The sequence below is a fragment of the Carassius carassius genome, chromosome 36, assembly GCF_963082965.1.
Source record: "Carassius carassius chromosome 36, fCarCar2.1, whole genome shotgun sequence".
Lineage (NCBI taxonomy): Eukaryota > Metazoa > Chordata > Actinopteri > Cypriniformes > Cyprinidae > Carassius > Carassius carassius.
Genome location: NC_081790.1, coordinates 5,979,968 through 6,000,063, shown reverse-complemented (window position 1 = coordinate 6,000,063; position 20,096 = coordinate 5,979,968). Strand labels below are relative to the sequence as shown.

Sequence of the window (20,096 nt, the reverse complement as noted above, 5' to 3'; positions counted from 1 at the left end):
CTGCCCAAGATGGCCGCCGGCCCAGCGCCACTGCCCAAGATGGCCGCCGGCCCAGCTCCACTGCCCAGGATGGCTGCCGGTCCAGAGTCATGGCACAAGATGGCCGCTTGTCCAGCGCCTCTACATGGGATGCTAGTGGTCAAATGGTATGCTAACTGTTAACTGTATCTTAAATAGCTTGCATACAACTTTATCTCGCGGGTCAACAATTTTACCTCATTTTCTCTGCTGCGGTCGAGTTGGGCCCTGCACTTGCTGCCATCTTCCATGGAGACGCGTCAACTTTCAGCAGTGATGCTGTGCCAGACAGTGCAACTCCTGTGAGGCTGTGACCTGGCCCTGAACTCTCAGGCGCGCTAGCGCGCCCACTCGCAACGCAGACAACCACGCCTCTACTACCGCGGGCCTTTTTTTCCGCATTTTTTTTTTATTCGAATATTAACTTTCACCTTCGAAATTCGTTTTTTTTTTAACTATTCGAATACATATTCGAATTTAGAATATTCGTTGACAGCCCTAAATGGCAGTGGGGCTGGGGTATAATGATGAGGCCCAGAAGGACCTATTCAATGACTGCCTGGATGACCCTTTGCCTAGGTGGGAGATGAAGGGGCTGGAGATCCTGGGCTTTTGGGGATTCACCAGTTACCTACAGCATCGATCTCGGTGGGATGACTCAGCCACACCTGTCTCTCTCGGTGGGATGGCCGACTCTAGACAGTAGGACTGCCTGCCCAGCGCCACCGCGCAAGATGTCCGCCAGCCCAGCGCCACTGCCCAGGATGGCCGCCAGCCCAGCGCCACAGCACAAGGTGGCTGCCAGCCCAGCGCCACTGCCCAAGATGGCCACCGACCCAGTGCCACTGCCCAAGATGGCCGCCGGCCCAGCGCCACTGCCCAAGATGGCCGCCGGCCCAGCTCCACTGCCCAGGATGGCTGCCGGTCCAGAGTCATGGCACAAGATGGCCGCTTGTCCAGCGCCTCTACATGGGATGACAGCCACAGTTGACCCTCCAGAGTCGAGTCAGGTTCCCGTTGACCCTCCAGAGTCAAGTCAGGTTCCCGTTGACCCTCCAGAGTCAAGTCAGGTTCCCGTTGACCCTCCAGAGTCGAGTCAGGTTCCCGTTGACCCTCCAGAGTCAAGTCAGGTTCCCGTTGACCCTCCAGAGCCGAGTCAGGTTCCTGTTGACCCTCCAGAGTCGAGTCAGGTTTCCGTTGACCCTCCAGAGTCGATTCAGGTCAAGTCACCGTTGACCCTCCAGAGTCGAGTCTGGTCAAGTCACCGTTGACCCTCCAGAGTCGAGTCAGGTAAAATCACCGTTGACCCTCCAGAGTCGAGTCAGGTCAAGTCACCGTTGACCCTCGAGAGACGAGTCAGGTCAAGTCACCATTGACCCTCCAGAGTCGAGTCAGGTCAAGTCACCGTTGACACTCCAGAGTCTAGTCAAGTCACTGGTGATCTTCAAGGACAGAGTCAAGTCACCGGTGTTCTTCATGGGCAAATTCAAGTCACCATTGATCTTCATGTACAAAGGCAAGTCACCAGTGATCTTCATGGGGAAAGTCAAGTCACCAGTGATCTTCATGGGCAAGGTCAAGTCACCGACTATCTTCATGGGCAAAGGCAAGTCACCATTGATCTTCATGAGCAAATGCAAGTCACCATTGATCTTCATGAGCAGATTCAGGTCACCAATGATCTTCATGAGCAGAGTCAGGTCACCAATGATCTTCATGAGCAGAGTCAGGTCACCAATGATTCTCATGAGCAGAGTCTAGTCACCATTGATTTTCCTGAATCCAGTCTAAACTCTGCGGAACTACCAGAGCTTCTCCACGTCTCTGCAGAACTAATCAGAATCAGAATCAGAATGAGCTTTATTGCCAGGTATGTTCACACATACGAGGAATTTGTTTTCGTGACAGAGCTCCGCAGTGCAACATAACAGCGACAGAACAAAAAACACAATAAGGAATAAAAAATACAAAAAAATACAAATAGGTGGGTAAGGATTGACAATATACAAATTGACAATGTATGGCAGGTATATTAAAAAGAGCATTTATGTATGTACATGTATATTATGTGGAAAAATTGTAACTGTACGCTAAGTATTTGTGTTTGGATAAATAAGTGTATGTGTATATAAATATAAATATAAGTAGTATAGTGTGTTCCATGTATGTACATGTATATTATGTGCAAAAGATTTACGTGTACGCTACCAAAGCCTCTCCACATCTCCGCTGAACTACCAGAGCCTCTCCACGTCTCAGCCGATCTCTCTGAGCGCTCAACTGATCCTGTCGTGGCCACGGAGGCCACCCTTAACTTGTTCATGTTCTCTGTTTCAGACTTGCCTATCCAGACTTGATCATCGATCCCACTGTGGTGGTCCTTGGTGCCGCCCTGGTGGGCTCCTGTCTCGACCGCACGGCTGTGGTGGTTTTCTGCGCCGCCCTGGTGGCCTCCGGTCTCGAGCGCACGGCTGTGGTGGTCTTCTGCGCCGCCCTGGTGGGCTTCTGTCTCGACCGCACCGTTGTGGTGGTCTTCTGCGCCGCCCTGGTGGGCTTCTGTCTCGACCGCACTGATGCGGTGGTCCTCTGCGCCGCCCTGGTGGGCTTCTGTCTCGACCGCACGGTTGCGGTGGTCTTCTGCGCCGCCCTGGTGGGCTTCTGTCTCGACCGCACGATTGTGGTGGTCTTCTGTGCCACCCTGGTGGGCTTCTGTTTCGACCGCACGGATGTGGAGGTCTTCTGCACCGCCCTGGTGGGTTTCTGACTCAACCGCATGGCTCCAATTCCACCTTGCTCCACCCTGGATTCCTGCCCTGTCGGTTTGACCCTGGGCCACTGAACTTTCTGTTCTCCCCTGGACTTGTGTTTTGTTGTTGTTTTGTTTTTTTTGGCACTTCCTGTCTCTGTTACCTTCTATTACCTGGCCCGCCGTCCCTCCCCCTGGTCCTCTGCAGGTCCACCTCCCTCCTGGTCTCTGTATTCCTTGGTCTCTTCTTGGGTTCGGGTGGAGCATCTGGTAGCTGCTCCATGGAGGAGGGGGTAATTCCACACTGTCTGGTCTCTGTTTCCCTGGGTGTCCACTAGTGGCCTCACTTCCCCATAGGCACCTCACCGTAGGCACTACAATTCCCACTAGCCTTGTCCCTTCATCACAGTAATTGCACTCCTGTTAATTGCACTCCGGTGTCTTCACTTGTTAGTCATTATCCTCCCTATATTAACCAGTCCGTTTCTGTTTGTCTGCATGGAGTCCTTACTTTCCATCACCGGGTTTCCTCGTGTTCCTAGTTTTCTAGTTCCTGTTCTTGATCCTGTTTGTTTATTTGTTTGTTTCTGTTTTGGACTGATGTTTGGTTACGACCCCGGCTTGTTTTGACTCTGATTTTGGATAAATCAGATAGGATAAACCAATAAATCTCACACTGCACTTGGATCTCACGTCTCCTGTGTACCCGAACGTGACAGTAATAGCCTAACCTACTGTACATCAATACAGATATCAAAATTATACCAAAAGTTTGGCAGGTATGAATTTTGGCAGAAATGTTGCAAACATTATCAATATCAGTGATCAAATTTAATTTCAGTGATAATACATAACTATTTTCTGAATTCAAAGTAAATTAAAATTGTATTTAATAATTCCATCTATAAAGTCACAGCTGTCATAAAGGGATATTCATAATTTACTTGAAACTTGAAATGAAATGAAACCAAATTAAATTAAATGAAACTAAATGGAATTAAATAAAATATAATAAAACCTCAAATGTTGTTGTTTGATTTTGTCTAGTAAATTTCACAAATTATTACAAAACATCAGCAATTAATGCACTGAATTAAACACGTGAACTGATAAAGTGAATTAAATATTATTTTTATAAAACATACTCCGATAATTTCAAATCAATACTTTATAGTGTCTATGCAGTTTTGGTAGTCAGAATAGATAAACTTCTAAACATTAATTGTGATTTTTAGATTTCTAGCCTTTAAGCTTTTAAAGTTTTTATAACATTTTTGAAAATACTGCAGCAATATAACCTAACCACACCAGTTTTATCAGGGCCTGTGGAAAACATGTGACTTTGCGGTCCTTTTAAACTGTCCTCTCTCTCTCTCTCTCTCTCTCTCTCTCTGGAGAATGATGTGGCATTTGTTAGGCTAATACAGCTGCCATGCTACATCATGTGACTGCTGCTGAGGAGAGGAAGCTAAATTAGATCAGGGTTGTCCGTCCAGCAGGCAGGATAACTGCATCCAGCAAACCAGCCAGAACACATCAACAACGTCATTAACAGTCCAGTCCTGCCTCCCTGCCTTCTCCACACAACCGAACCGCTGCCACTGAAACTGAGATGCAAGGAAAGAGGACTGGGGGAGGGGGAAAAGGAAAAGGGAGGGCCACCTTGATCCAGATCTCCCATAATCCCTTAGACAAAAGTCTGTGACTCAAAATTCATTATAAAAATCAAACGGTTTGATTTTTGTGGAGTGCAGCGAGCGCAACTCAGATTCAAATTAGCTGCTGTCTACTGGGAACTGCAATTCAACCTGCCAAGAAACTCCCAAATATCGCTCTTAAGATTCAAAGCCTTAATCAGGAAGATGTTTGAGAAGCATTATGCCATATGGACTTCTTTCACAATAAAAAGACAAAGTGGTGCATTATGGGTACTCACCACACTATTCCCTGAGCCCCAGAACCGATGGGCTTTAGGTTTTGGTACCGTTTGAGAACCGTGAAGGTGGAATCTCCTACTTCCACACTGTAGAACTGGTTGTCCACTTTGCTTTTACTCATGTTGTAATGCTGGGCAATGTAAGAAACATCAACTTGTTTGCCAAACCCCTGGACATGGAGAAAAAGATGGATGTATGAGCTGAAAACATCACAGAACTTGGGTTTAGACAGTTGATATAAACACTTGTAAGGCTATTATTTAAAAAAAAAAGCACATTCATAAAGACATAAACATCTGTTTTAGCCTCAAATGATTTTCATATTTTATTTTATTTCAAGTAAAAAAATTTACTTTCAGTAAATAGCTCACAGCAGCAACTTTATTTTACATAATTGTGTTGCAATTGTGAGATATAAATAAAGCTGCAGGGGAAACAAAATTGTGTATATACAAACTCATATCATTTTAGTTTCATTACTGGAGGGAAGACTATTTTATCTCTGCTTGGCTGAAGATCTCATATAAGACTATATTAAGTTATGAGAGCTCTCTTCATTCTGGAGCTCATGCCAGCATTGGCACAAGGGCCAGCGGTGTAATCGATTGTACTAACTGTCACATACTGAATATATTCGTGGCCATGCCAAGAGAGGAAGCTGTCCACATCATTTCACAATCTAGATGGTAATTAGTGTGAGAGAGAATAAAATGCATATATGCGTGTGTGTACTGTTCGTGCTTCATAAAGTCTATTTTCATCATGGGAGTCACTTCTCACTGCAGTGGCCCCTTAATAAACTGACTTGGCTAATTAGAAGCTAATGAGCTTAGATTTGTGGTAATTGTGGCCTTTTATTAAGGACTGAGCACATAGAATGCTGTGGTTTGGTTTAGATTGATAATTGTGGTGAAACTAGTTCCATTCTAAAACCTGTTAAGCGTCCTACCGAGATGGCATTATAAGACAGAAACGTTAAATAGTATAAGAAATTAATAGCATACAGAAATATTAACATTGTCATATTTTACTCAATAAAAATATAAGCTGTGTAATTTTTTATATGCATTAACTCATACACTACAGGTCAAAAGTTTGGACTAATTAAGATTTGAGTTTCTTATGCTCTCCAACGCTGCATATACTTAAAATGCAGTAAAGCTGTAAAAGCTGTAAAATACTATTAGATTTAACTGTTTGCTATTTTAATAGAAATCCCAGAAAATTGTCTTTAGTGCCACATGATCCTTTAGAAATCATTCCAATTGCTGATTTCCTGCTCAATTATTGTCATTTATTATTAGTACTCAGTAATAATAGCTCTTATTATCATTAATGTAACATTTTTTTTTTTTTTTTGTAGAAATCCTGATGTTGTGAGCTTAGCAACATGCTCGCATTAAAACATACTGGAATCAATTCAGAGTCAAGTCTCCTGTTTCCCAGCAGAACTGATACACTTTTAGGTATATGAAACACTCTTGGTTCAGGAGTCAGTTGTCATTTAGTCATTTATCTGAAGTGACCACCAGCACACTTACTACAGTGACAGCCCCTGTGGAGTACAGAGGTTAAGTGTCTCGCTCAAGGACACAGTGTTGATTCATGGATTGATCCTTGTGGAATATCAACCTACAAACTTTTGTTAACAGAGTGAATTTTTTATCTGCTAGTCAATTCCACCTACTGCCTTCTTGACCTGTGAACTGTACGTCTCACCAAAAGATGATGAGGATAATATAAAGCCCAAAAGAAAGAATGAAAGTCAAAAACCCCAAGGGATACATGGTGAATTAATAATGTTTTGCTGTGCTACTGTGATTTCTTCAGGGAAGAGATGCTTTACTTCATATTTAGATTAATCAGAAGGAAGTTTCATTATGTAAATCCATGCATCACTGTATGAATGTTAATGGAAGCTTGTTGGGCCATTGGTTAAAAAAACAAAAGGGGTAACTGCAACTTTTATCCCACCATCCTGAGAAGAAAAGTCTGAATTGTGAGTTCACAATTACCTTTTTTTTTCAAACTGTAAACTCAGAATTGTGTGAGTTGGGGGGGGGGGGGGGGGGGTAAATCAAATATTATATTTGTCTTAGAATCGGATATTTATTTTTATTAGAATTGCAAGTTTCAAAAGTTCATAATTGTGAGAAAGAAGTCGCAATTACCTTTTTCAACCTTGTTACAATACAAATGTTACAATATAAATCAGATCAACAAAGTTATATTGTCATATTGTCACAAGTGAGTCAAGCAACAGCTCAGAATTTAAGGAAGATGTACATCTATAAATTAAATTTAAAGGGATAGTTCACTCAAAATCACTATTTACTCACCCTTATGTCACACACACACACACACACACACACACACACACACACACACACACACACACACACACACACACACACACACACACACACACACACACAATGATGAGTAAATGATTCAGAATATATATTTTCCTTTTAAGTGCTTTTAATTTGAATGATGCATCTGTATAACTGCACTGATTTAAGAAAACATTTGCATGCATATTTAAAGTGATCTTAAGATGACCTTAATGAATTTTGGGAAACCCAAGTCTGAATGGCTTGGAATGCTGTAAGCTGTACATCTTCCTCAAAGGCTCAGACATGCTGTCACCTATATTTATTATAGACAATGACACATCCATAAGAATGACGGACAGAATGGAAGTGAATGAATACTCTACCTTTTAATTTACCTGTATGGAACACACACCTGACAAAAGGCAATCTTCACATCCAGGACTGGAGCACTGCAGTTATATAAGAAACATCTGTTCATAAATACCTGAAACACAGGAATTAAGAGTCATGATTAAAAACTGAGTGAATAAATATAGCAAGAATTTGATACTGAGGTAGTAAGACATTTGCTTTTTATTCCGTAAATCTCACTTCATCTCAAAATGACTTGGTTTCTCAAGATGTTTTTTTGGCAGATAATGATATGTGCTATAAGAGAGAAAGCTGAGACGGTAAACAACAATCTTTTTTTCTCTTCTCACATCTACCATCTTCATTCTGCCCTGTGGATATAACGGCTCCCAGCACACTGAGGATATATGCATCAGAACAGGCTTTCCAAGAATAGTCAGTGTCATCCAGGAGTCAAAGACAGTATGCTAATTCGTGCTGATTATTTCTCCGCCTGCTCTGCTAAGTTTCCTGTTTTGTTTTTTCTCCCAAGGGACGAGGAGGAGCTTTTGGTGAGTGTTGTGCACCCTGCCTTTTAAAGATATTGAAGCCCTGTGGATATAGGCGTTAAATATTCATTAGTGTTTTTCCAGACTTCATATCAGCCAGCTGTAACAAAAGGATCAATCCATATGGATGCACAGCAATATGTGAGTCATTTTAATGGTATGATATTTTTAAACTTATTTATAGGCAACCATTATACTTGGTGTCAGTGTAAAGAAACAAAATAGTATGATGAATTGGTGAAGCGATATAAATTTAGAAGTAGTAATATTTCAATATTATCAATAATAAATATTAAGAATATGTAAAAAACATCTTAAAGACCCCAATATTTATTATATATGTTTGTTAATACTTTTATTTAGAAAGGATGCATTAAAATGATCAAAAGTGACAGTATAGATTTATAATGTCACAAACAAATTCAATTTCAAATGAATGCTGTTCAATGAGCTTTATACAGTATTCATCAATAGAATCCTGAAAACATTTTAAAAAGTATAATATTTTTACTAAAATATTAAGCAGCACAACTGTTTTTATTAATATAAATATATATAACAATCATGCATACATTAGTGCAACAATAAGAAGAAGAAGAAATGAAAAAAATAAATAAAAAAACAACAACAGCTTTGCCATCAAAGTAATAAATACCTTTTACACTATAAAAAATAGAAAACAGTTTTTAATTGGAATAATGTGTAATAATTTCAATATTTTTTATGTGTAATATATGTTGCAAATGTTTGTATTTTAGTCAATTAAATGCAGGGTGAGCATAAGACATAAATAAAAATTCTATTTATGCAGTTAGCAGACGCTTTTATCCAAAGCAACTTACAGCGCATTCAGGCTAACATGTTTTACCTAACATAAGACATCAAAAAAAAAAAAAAAATTTTTTTATATATATATATATATATATATATATATATATATATATATATATATATATATATATATATATATATATGTATATATTGCATAGTATCTAAAGCATCATCTATGGTTGTGCCTTTGACGCTGATCTGATATTGGTTGGATGTGTGAAAACAGCACTTGCTATGACAATCTTGCTGGTTTTGAGTGGCAGCTTATAGATGTGTGTGTAAATGGCATGAGGACTGTCTACAGCTCATATGTGTTTGTCAAATGACTGACATTAACAGCATCGCTTTCATTTCCTTTTCACAGCAACCACTGAAACACACAAACCTGCACTGCTACTTCTGCAGTCTGCTCAAAGACAAAGAGCATTATCAGATAACAAGCAGCTTTTTAACCTTCATATTATTGATTAAAACGAGTCAATATGATGAAAAGAATAATCCAAAGAGAAGAGCAAAAGGGCTTAAATAGCTCCTGCTTCAATAATTTGTAGGTTCCAATCCTTAATTACTATTTTCTCTAATTATTTGCAGTCTGAAGTCAGTTAATGTTCTAATAGCATTGTAAATTTCTGATCGATACAGAGGCTTCTTCTAAAAACAAGCAATCAGCATTAGAGGAGTGATTATTTTGCTGCTTTACTACACATAATTCATGCAGCCGGTATCGCAAGGGAACATCTTTCACAGATTCAGCTTTGCCACCGATTTAAAAATAACAGTTTTCCACATTTAATCAAAGCAATGTGCTTTTTCTATATTTCAATACCTCCGAAGATTGAAAACATTTTATATATAAATGCAGTCATGAGTAATGAATCTTGCATTGTCCTCATTTGTTTTGTCTTCTGGAGCGATTGATTCAAACATTTTGCCAGTCTGTTACTGCAAACCAATACTTTTGTAGAAACAAATGAACTCTCAAAACTGATTCAGCAAAAAAACAGAACTCGGCTCAGGAGACAGAGACACACATTCTGTTGGTGAGAACATCCTTGAACAGATTTCAACTGATGGCACACAGATTTTTATCACACATGTTATGCTAATGAAATACAATACAATGAAATGTTTTTCCTTTGCATTTTTGAAAAGTTTTGCCTACAGATGGCAACGTTGTCAAAAAGATAAAAAATGACTAAAAAAAGAACTACGTACTCTGCATGCCAGGCCAGTAGATGGCGATGTCACTTTGTAAAGAAACAATGTCACCGTTTTTCATAAAAACAACCCCTTAAGGTCACATCTTACCAATTTGACTTCTGTGAACGGTAGTGATGGAACAAGCAAAGATTCTCAATACTCAGAATGCATTAAATAAACTGCTTAATTTAATGATTCACTGTTTGAAAGCACTTGAAACAACACAGGCTGGAGGTAGCTGCTGGTCAAAACGGTGTAAATGTAAAGAAAACATGTATGGCATTAGCTCCTTTTACAAACAAATTGCAAATATTTTCATTAAAGTGTAATCTATAAAAATTTAATATTTAAATAATTAAAATATGAAGTAAATATGAAGGTTTTGTTAAATTAGTTTTGGCAAACTAGGTCAATTAATAGAAGCAATTAAGTATCTTTTTTTTATTTTTTATTATACATGTGCAAGTATTCAAATTAATTTCATTGAAATTTAATACATTATAGCCTAAAATTGGCCCGGTATCAGCTAAAAACCATCACGCTTGTTAATGGGTTCACAAGATAAATGCAATACAGAGGCAAACAAACAAAGCAAAACAAAAAAACTAAAGAGAGGTTTGATATAGCATGATGTAACAAAGCACCATAGTCAAACCACTGATTCAAACAAAAACACTGATTTGAAACCAAACATACCAGCTATTTTGAAACAAAACAAACCACTGATTCAGCTACAGCCACTAGCATCTGTCGCTAGTGCGTCTCTTGAGATCAGGGAGTGAGGTTTACCTGCACAGCACTACTCACTGGCCTCCATTACACTCACCCCCCTAAACCTCACTCCCATCCGTGTCACGGCACCAATGTAACCCCTGTCTCCCGGGTCCTCTCTGATGCTCCTTGCACCCGTTCCGAGTTGGGCTCGAACCCGCGTCTCCGGCATGGGAGGCGGACGCACTAACAAGGAGGCTAAATGGCTACAGCCAGTGTCTGTCGCTAGTGCGTCTGTTGAGATCGGGGAGTGAGGTTTACCTGCACAGCACTACTTGCTGGCCTCCGTTACATAAACAAACCACTGATTCAAAACAAAAGATTAAGAAATGTTGTTTCAAAAGCGGCCATCACATTTGTGATATTCAGAGAAAAAAATACAGGATTTTAAAAACTGGATATTACATTCCAGTATTTTGGAGGAATAAGAAATAGACACAAGACCAGAGACAGAAAAAGGCCAGTCTATGCTACTCAACACTTTTGACTGAAAGTGTGTGTTTACAGCAGCACTAGCTATGAAAGCTGCTAACATAAAATCACACCATCAACACTCTCACCATAGAATCAAAAACAGAACAACGAGGATGTGTTTGTGATTTTTAATTATTAATATATTAAGAAAACAATCTTTTACATTTTCTGAAGAAAACATGTTGCGCTAACACATGTTAAACATGCTACCATGAGTTTTTAGCATGTTCTTATGCAGTTGCTATAGCTACTGCAAAGGCTCTGATTTGAGCTAGTTTATTACTAGCTCATGTCGAAAGAGCTCTCACATATTCTGTTCCCTAGATATGACTCAGGTCTCTCCTTTTTTCAGTAACAACAGTGATGTTAACCTTAGCAAATGCAGCTAATGAATGGATGGTGCTTTATAGGAGAAAATTGATTTTTACAAAAATATTACAAAATCAAATACATCCAAATCCCATTATTCGCCACACTCAACACCACTGATGTGGCATTTAGTGTGCATCAAATCAACACAAGTTCTAAAGTCTCCACTGCAACATGTAGTATTTCACGTGATCTTGTTAAATTAGATATTATCGATTGCTTAGATCAACTGGCATTGACATTCACACTCTCTAGCCTGCTATTCAATAAATATCTGAGAGCACATAAATAGTTGAGCTGCACAGAAATATTATCTATAAAGGGGAGAATACAGCAAGGTCAGGGGCGGGTGGCCTGATGAATGAGGCCGAGAACCGATGAGAAACCTTGATAAAAGAGTGATGAATTACTGACTGCAAATATGATAATAACAGACAACAGGATGCAAGCAGAGAGCAGGAACTCTGCCTTCCCAAGGGGCCCAAAAGGGCAATGACGTGGCAATAAAACTCATGCCTGGAGATTAGAAACAGCTAGAGAGATGCACAAGAAATCTTCCTGTTATGGATCAAGTATAGCCTCTGAATAATACAGAATCGGTGAGTTTAATAATGCTGGATTGCAGGTAAAGCCCTCTTGCGCATCGACAGATCTTCAATCTTCAAACCTGTCTTCAGAGTGACGTGAACGTGGGTATTAGAGCTGGTTGTTAAATTACAACACAAACTATAAATATAACACTAAAAAAAGTTCAAAAGTTGGTACAATTTTTGTGAAAGAAATGAATGCTTTTATTTAGCAATGATGCAATAATCACGTGACAGTATTTTCATAATGACAAAATAATTGGATTGCTATTGTACACCTATTTTTTTATGAAAATGAAACCTCAGAATTATTGATTAAATTATTTACAAATATATTAAATAATTAATAAATTTTTCTTTTTCTTAAAATTTCTAAAATTAAAGGAAATATTACCCATTTTTTATAAATTAATTCTTTATTTGTTAGTTGATGGACAGTTGATGCCATTAGCACTTAAAACTAAAAACATGACTCAAGACATAACTCTATTATAAACGGTCCAGCAGAGTCTCTATAAGCTAGCGTTCCGCAACGCGCATACACACTGCTTATTAAACACAGGGATGCACAGCAGCACACAAACATACCAAATATTAAAAATTAAAGGATTGCAATGCATAGGATTTTTTAGTAGGCTAATTAAATATATATATATATATATATATATATATATATATAAATGCCTACATGTCATAATGGATAGTCATCTCATGTATCAGAATTAGGCTATCTATTTGCTCGCAAACGAACAGCTCCGTTTCATCTCGGCCTTTGCGCTTGCCAAATTCCGCTGTAAATATGTAAATAGCAAATCCATCATGGCACGAGCGCAACTGGCTCTTAAAGGGAATGGAAGATGAGACTCCGATTGGTTTATTGCACGTTACGCCCAAAAAACACCCATTACTCATTAAGAGAATAGGGACAACCCGTTTAGACCATGCACCCGGGGCGCGCCAACCGTTTTTCGATCGTTAAAATAGCAAAAGTGGATTTGGACACACCCTGAGTGCACCTGTGCCGTGCGCTTTACACTTTGCGTTTAGATAATTAAAATAGGGCCCATGATGACTGGCTTGTGTCTGGGCCTTTAATATTATTCAATCATTCTATCTGTCAATCATCAGAGGTTTGGTATAAATATGTTGCGTGGGAAAAGCTCAATTCAGGCTTTAATTCCTGTTAAATGAAGAGATAGGCAGACAAGAGGAAATCTTGCTTTTACAGTGAGGGAAACATGGCAGCAGATGGGGGAGAAGAGATTTTATTGTTATTATTGAATTTGTTTTGGCAGAGAGAATGCCAGGGATAGTTAATTACAAAGATTCCTGTTTTAATATTTATTTGAGGGTTTCAGTTTTTCAGTACAATTGAAATGAAAATACAAAATCTCAAGAATAAGAACTAAAGATGAAATGTAGCTATATTTTTCTTTAAATTAATAGTCCCACATCCATTTCCATAGGAAAATAGATTTAACATTTACTAAACAAAATGCACGTTTCCCTGTAGCTCTGTTTTCATGCCTTCACATTCAGGTATTCACATTTTATATACTTTTATATAATTATTAATATTTTGATTTAACTGTTATTTTTCATTTTTAATTTCTACCAGCTTTTTTGGTTTGTTTTCTATTTTCTTCAATTTATTTTTTATTTCAGATTTATTTGTAGTAATTTTAGTCATTTAAGTTAATATTTTAAAAAAGTTTTTGCAACAATTTATATTTTTTAAAACAAATTCAGTTTTTGATGTAATATTTACACAATATATATATATATATATATATATATATATATATATATATTTCCTTTATTTCAATTTACGAAAAAGTTTTTAATAGTTTTAATCTTTAACAGCACTTGACAGCACTGCGTATAATCATATAATTTCCAGCCATTATTGCAAATTAGAAAACCTTGCATTTTTCTTATACAATTTTTTTTACCACTTAAATAATTTATAAAAAATAAAAAAAATAAAAAAAAATGTATATATATATATATATATATATTTTTTTTTTTTTTTTTTTTTTTTGGTAGGGGCTATTGAAAATATGCTGCCATACTATGTTTATTAAAAATCTGAACGCCTGACCTGACTTGTACTTGACCTGTCTCTAATAATACATCCACTTTACTTTAAAACACACACACACATAACAGGAAATGATCTCCGACACACACACACAGGGGTCAAAAGAGCCCTGCTGACTATCAAATCAGTGATCTATTCATCCCAATACCAAAGAAAACTCTCCAGACATATTATCTGAAGAAATTGCCATGACAACCAAACCCATAGAGATGCATAAAAACATACACAATCAAATTACAGACTTACAGTGCCTCAAAATCCAATTTGAACCTTTGACACAACAATGAAAACGTGCATATGTGAATACACAGTTCACAGGCCTGTATCATGACAAAGAACGAAAAGCAGGGTGCTTCTGTGTTTTTATGTGTAGCGGCTGTCAATAGCAGTGCGGCTGATTTACTCAGGACATAAACAAATTTCTCTTCACCGGGAGCCGATCTGGGCCTTGTCGGCGGGGCCGGGGCCTGTCTTCATTGACAGTGCTGGCAGGTATCGTACATGTGGGCGGCAGATACCGTACAACAACATCAGCTGAAAAAAGAAGACAGATGTCCTCGTGCTGTTTATGTTCCAGGTCCTGCACATAATGATACAGGGTTGCACACAGACACAATGTCTGATAGGAATCTGATATATTACCATTTGTGTATGTGTATGCAGCTTTAATCATCGCTAGAGTATTGCTAAGGTGTGCTAGTTCTCTTCTAAAGAGATAGTCCACCTAAAAATGACAATCCTTTCATCATTTACACGCCCTTAAGTTGTTTCAAACCTGTGTAAATTTCTTTCAGCTGTTAAACACAAAAGAAGATATTTAGAAGAATGTTGGTAAACACAAAGTTGACGGTAGCCATTAACTTATTTAAAAAAAAATGTGTCCATGCTATTAAAGTCAAAAGCTACCAGCAACTGTTTGGTTAATGTTCTTCAAAATATGTTCTTTTGTGTTCAACAGTTACACTGCAGGCGAAAGATCAGTCAACATTCTTCACAAGAAGCAGTTCAAAAATGACTTTTCAAACAGACCATCCTCTAGGAGAGACCAAAGCTTGAGGATCAGATGAGCATTTCAGAACAAAAGTGACTGAAATCATAGACAGATGGAGTAAAAACTTATTCTAGATCACCAGAGCTGTGCTGTGGCGCACAAAGGATAAATACACTTCATAATTTAAACCATCTTCAGTGGGAGGCTTTGGTAATGTGGCAAATTTAGCTGAAACAGAATATTAGAGGGAAATAATGTAGGACGGGACTTAATAAAATATGATATTTTCCCCTGCCTATAGTGCCTTAATTTAATTGGTAAAAAAGAAAATGAATTTCAGATGCAGAGGAATGCATTACATTTTGATGAAACAGTATGAAAACTTTTTTTTTCCACTGATAAATTGTGCACAATAAAACCAGTGACCAAAAATACATTTCACATTATCTGTCAAGAATAACTTACATTGAGCCTTAAAAATGTGATTTAAAGACGTGTTTTTATTTGACTCTCATTCGCACTTGTTCAGAGGTTAAAGTCGAGCTGGGAGCGAGTCTCAGTGCTGACAGTTTCATTTAACACCTCAGCTTTTCTGATTTAATGGACATATTCTCAACCACCTTCTGGATTATTCAGCAGTTCTGCAGTCAAACTTTAGTTAATACACACTCTACACAAACACACACAAGCGTATATTATTCCTAAATTAATTTTCTCCCCAAACATGCTGACAAAGTTAAAAACAGACATTGCTGGCTGCCAATATGAATGAACATAAAAAAAAAAAATTAAAGGGGTCATATGACATGGCTAAAAAGGACATTATTATGTTCATTTGGTGTAATGCAATGTGTTTATGCAGTTTAAGGTTCAACAAACACATTATTTTCCACATAATGTACATTATTGTTTCTCATCCATGCCCTGCCTTTCTGAAACGTGAGTGGGGACATAATTATAAATTATAATGACTTATACTGTGTTTTTACGTGTTGCATTGCATATTGCACCACTTAAACATAAAATCCATGTCTGCATTCGTGATCAGAGAAATGTCAAACAACAAGCGCTATTCTACATTGCTCAAAACCTGCATTTGAAGTGGTAAATTCTTTAAATATAAAACATGTACACATGTGACAACGCCAGGCTGGACTCCACTTTGTCCACGGTGGAAGCTTACCCGGGGATCCACAGTGCAAAGTTGATGTTTTTCCTCAGTGACCAGCACGAATCAGCTCTAGGCATGATGAAACGGATATTGTCTTTTTTTGGAAGGCCAAACAAAGTAGTTTCGCTTTCACAACAAAATACGCAGTGTCTCCACAACATGGCGGCAAAAACAATACTACAGTGAGAATAGAGTTATGCCTTCTTTCTTTGCATGAACATTTGGGCGGTGTAATGCAAATCTTCCCACACAGTGATGTAGACATGTAGGGGTATGTTTAAACAAGCCGTTTTAGGGGGGCATGGACGAGTCTTAAGGGGTGGTCACACTGCACTTTTCGTTCCATTGACTTCCATTCATACGCATGCGAATGCGTCAGACAGGAAACACAAGCTCATGTGAAAAATTTTGCATTTCGCTGCGTTCCAAAGTTTGGTGAACTCGACCTGCGAATTCGCATCACGTGAAGATGTGGGACCTGTAGAAGATCGATACGTCGCTGCAGGACCTCTCTATACAGAAATTGAAAAATGAAGGAAGCGCTAATTTTAGCTGTAGAGCAGCGTCCTATTTTATAGAATACATCTTTAAAAGATTATAAAAATAAATAAAAAAGAAGCTGCATGGTTCGCAGTGTCAATGGAAACAGGAACAGATGGTACATTAGAATGAGGACACATTTTATAATTTTTTTATTGCTTAGTGTGTATATATTTATATAGAGAGAGAGACAGACAGTACAATATAATAAGACGCTTTCAATGCCATCGCAAAAGGCACAGTACAAGCACATATTTAAAAAAAAAAATTTGTGAAGTGACATTCAGCCAAGTATGGTGACCCATACTCAGAATTTGTGCTCTGCATTTAACCCATCTGAAGTGCACACACACAGAGTAGGGAACACACACACACCCGGAGCAGTGGGCAGCCATTTTATGCTGCGGCACCCAGGGAGCAGTTGGGGGTTCGATGCCTTGCTCAAGGGCACCTAAGTCGTGGTATTGAAGATGGAGAGAGGACTGTACATGCACTCCCCCCACCCACAATTCCTGCCGGCCCGGGACTCGAACTCACAACCCTTCGATTGGGAGTCCAACTCTAACCATTAGGCCATGACTTCCCCTTAATATTAATCCATGTTCTGATATCTGACCATTATAACCCGCTCCTGCCCATATTTGCAGCAGCGTCCGAAATAATTTTGCACATTCAAAGTCTAGTGTGACCGCCCCTTTAACTTTAACAAAGAATATTTCCTTGGTTTTGAGACTTTAGTCTTTGCAACTTTACAGATCTTCTTTATGCACCAAGTGCTTGTAATACTCCAAAGAGAAAGGAAAAATTTAAATCGCATTATATGAACCCTTTAATTTCTTAGGTGCTTCTCCTTAACAGCAACACAATTAAATAAACAGCAAATGGACACTTTTCTTCATACTTTTCTTCTAAGCAAATAAAATCTGCAGTTCTCACAGTAGTTTTAATAATCCACAATAAGACATCTCAAAAAATGTTCAACTGTGCTCAAATTGACCAAGATACAAAACTCACAACCAAAAGTTAGAGATCTAAATATAAACTCAAACATTTCACATTCAATTCATTTGAATTATACTATTCACATTTATGTTGTACATAGTTTTAGTACTGTTAGTTTAAAATTTCTGGATTCTGTTATTTTTATAGACTATATGGTTAAATCTTATTTATCAAAAAGCATGTATAATTAATTGAAATACTGAAACATACAATATTAGACAGCAATATATTAATAGTTTAATAAAAAAAATTAATTTAAGGCCCTATGAATTTTTTTTTTTATTATTCAGTTAAAACATTTTCCCCATTCTGTTTTTCCTTTAATTTTTGGGATTCCATTATGTTCCAATGGTTTTATTTAATATTATTAACATTAATGATCAAAAGCATCTCTAATTATGTGATTTTATGTGATTTTACAAAGAAAAATAAATAAAAAATAAATCTGAAATACTGTGTTGTTTATTAAAAATTTTCTCCTAAACAAATTCTGGTAAATTTATGGTAGCACTCTCATTACATTAAGTAATATTATATTCATTATAGTCAATAGTCATAACATATGACAATAATATTTTTTTTTTTAAAAAGGGAAAAATGCTCATAAAGTGACTCTAAGAGCAGTTCTAGAGGTTATGTTTATGTTATGCTCCGCACCATTCATTCACACACAGTAAGAGAGAGGACTCATGGATTAATTTTAAATGGTACTTTTGCAGTTTAATATTCACAGACACAAGTCCACATCAAGTTTTCATTTAAGTGTACTGACCTACTTTTGATGTATCCATCCAGAATTTGGCATCTGTGACATTACGCGTTATTTGTTAAATTCTGATTTTACGACTGGATTCCACGATTCCATCCGCGTTTTCTGCATCACAGAAGTCATAGGGCCCTACTTCAGGGGCGTAGATTACACGGGGGATGGGGGGGACGTGCCCCCCTCACTTTTAATATCAAGTAAATTCGTCCTCCGCGCTTTTATCGGGCAAGTGTGTTCGCATAGAGGTTTTCAAAAGCCGGTGTGAACAAATATAGATTTAAATTCAAAGAGACAGGATAATCTGTGCATGATTTGATATTTTATTCGGACCCAGAATGGCGAGATGAACATCACAGAGCGCTAAACTCTCCTGCAGTGAGTGTTTCATTCGGAGGGTGCTCTCAAGCAGAAAGTTATACCAGGAAATTCCTAATATGGACAAGAGCATCCAGCTATCGTTGTATGAAAACAGCTGTTTTCACAGAAACGTCTGGATACATGAAGAAATTAAACATACGATTATTATTGGTTATTGTCCAGCAGTTATAGATTTCAAATCCTATTAAAAGCAGTAGAAATGAGAGGAAAATTAAAGTTGCCTATAAACTTATATAATATAAATCTTACTGTTCTAAAACTTTTGACTGGTAATGTTTTTAAAGAAGTCTCTTCTGTTCACCAAGCCTGCATTTATTTGATCCAAAGAACAGCAAAAGCAGTAATGTTGTGAATTTTTATTACTAGGATATTTAAAATAACTGTTTTCTATTTGAATATATTTAAAAAATGTAATTTATTGTGATTTCAAATTAAATTTTTTATCATCATTACACAATCATCATTTTATCATAATTTTATCATCTTCTTATCATCTTTTACACAATCCTTTAGAAATAATTCTGATATTCTGATTTGCTGCTCAAAAAAACATTTATTATTATGATGTTGAAAACAGCTGAGTATATTTTTTTACATTAGAAATGTCTTCATCATCATTTTTGATCAATTTAAATCATCTGTGCTAAATACAAGTATTAATTTCTATAATTATTTATCCAAAGAAAAATTATACTGACTCAAAGAATAAATGCTGATCTTTGGATCCTTCTATTCATCAAAGAATCCTGAAAAAAAATTTTCTCAACTGTTTAAATATTGATAATAATAATAATAATAATAAAGTTACTTGAGCATCAAATCATCATATTAGAATGATTCCTGAAGGTTTCTGTGACACTGAAGACTAGAGTAATGATGCTGAAAATACAGATTTGATCACAGAAATAAATTACATTTTAAGAATATATTCAAATAGAAAGCATTTATTTTAAATAGTAAAAATATTTCACAACATTAC

At 37.4% G+C, this 20,096-nt stretch overlaps 1 protein-coding gene across 10 annotated transcripts in view; it reads right to left on the bottom strand.

Annotated features, from left to right (window-relative positions):
* The window catches only part of LOC132117000 (mitogen-activated protein kinase 10), a 73,455-nt gene that overhangs the window by 32,415 nt on the left and 20,944 nt on the right, over nt 1–20,096 (bottom strand). For 8 of the 10 annotated variants that reach the window (XM_059525974.1, XM_059525977.1, XM_059525973.1 and 5 more), the window contains 2 exons: nt 7,450–7,521; nt 4,701–4,870 (listed from right to left, as the gene is read on the bottom strand). In XM_059525974.1, the coding sequence (XP_059381957.1) occupies nt 4,701–4,870; nt 7,450–7,521 (242 nt within the window). Of the gene's footprint in view, nt 1–4,700; nt 4,871–7,420; nt 7,522–20,096 lie in introns of all 10 variants that reach the window. The other 2 variants (XM_059525978.1, XM_059525979.1) reach the window with 2 other exon arrangements.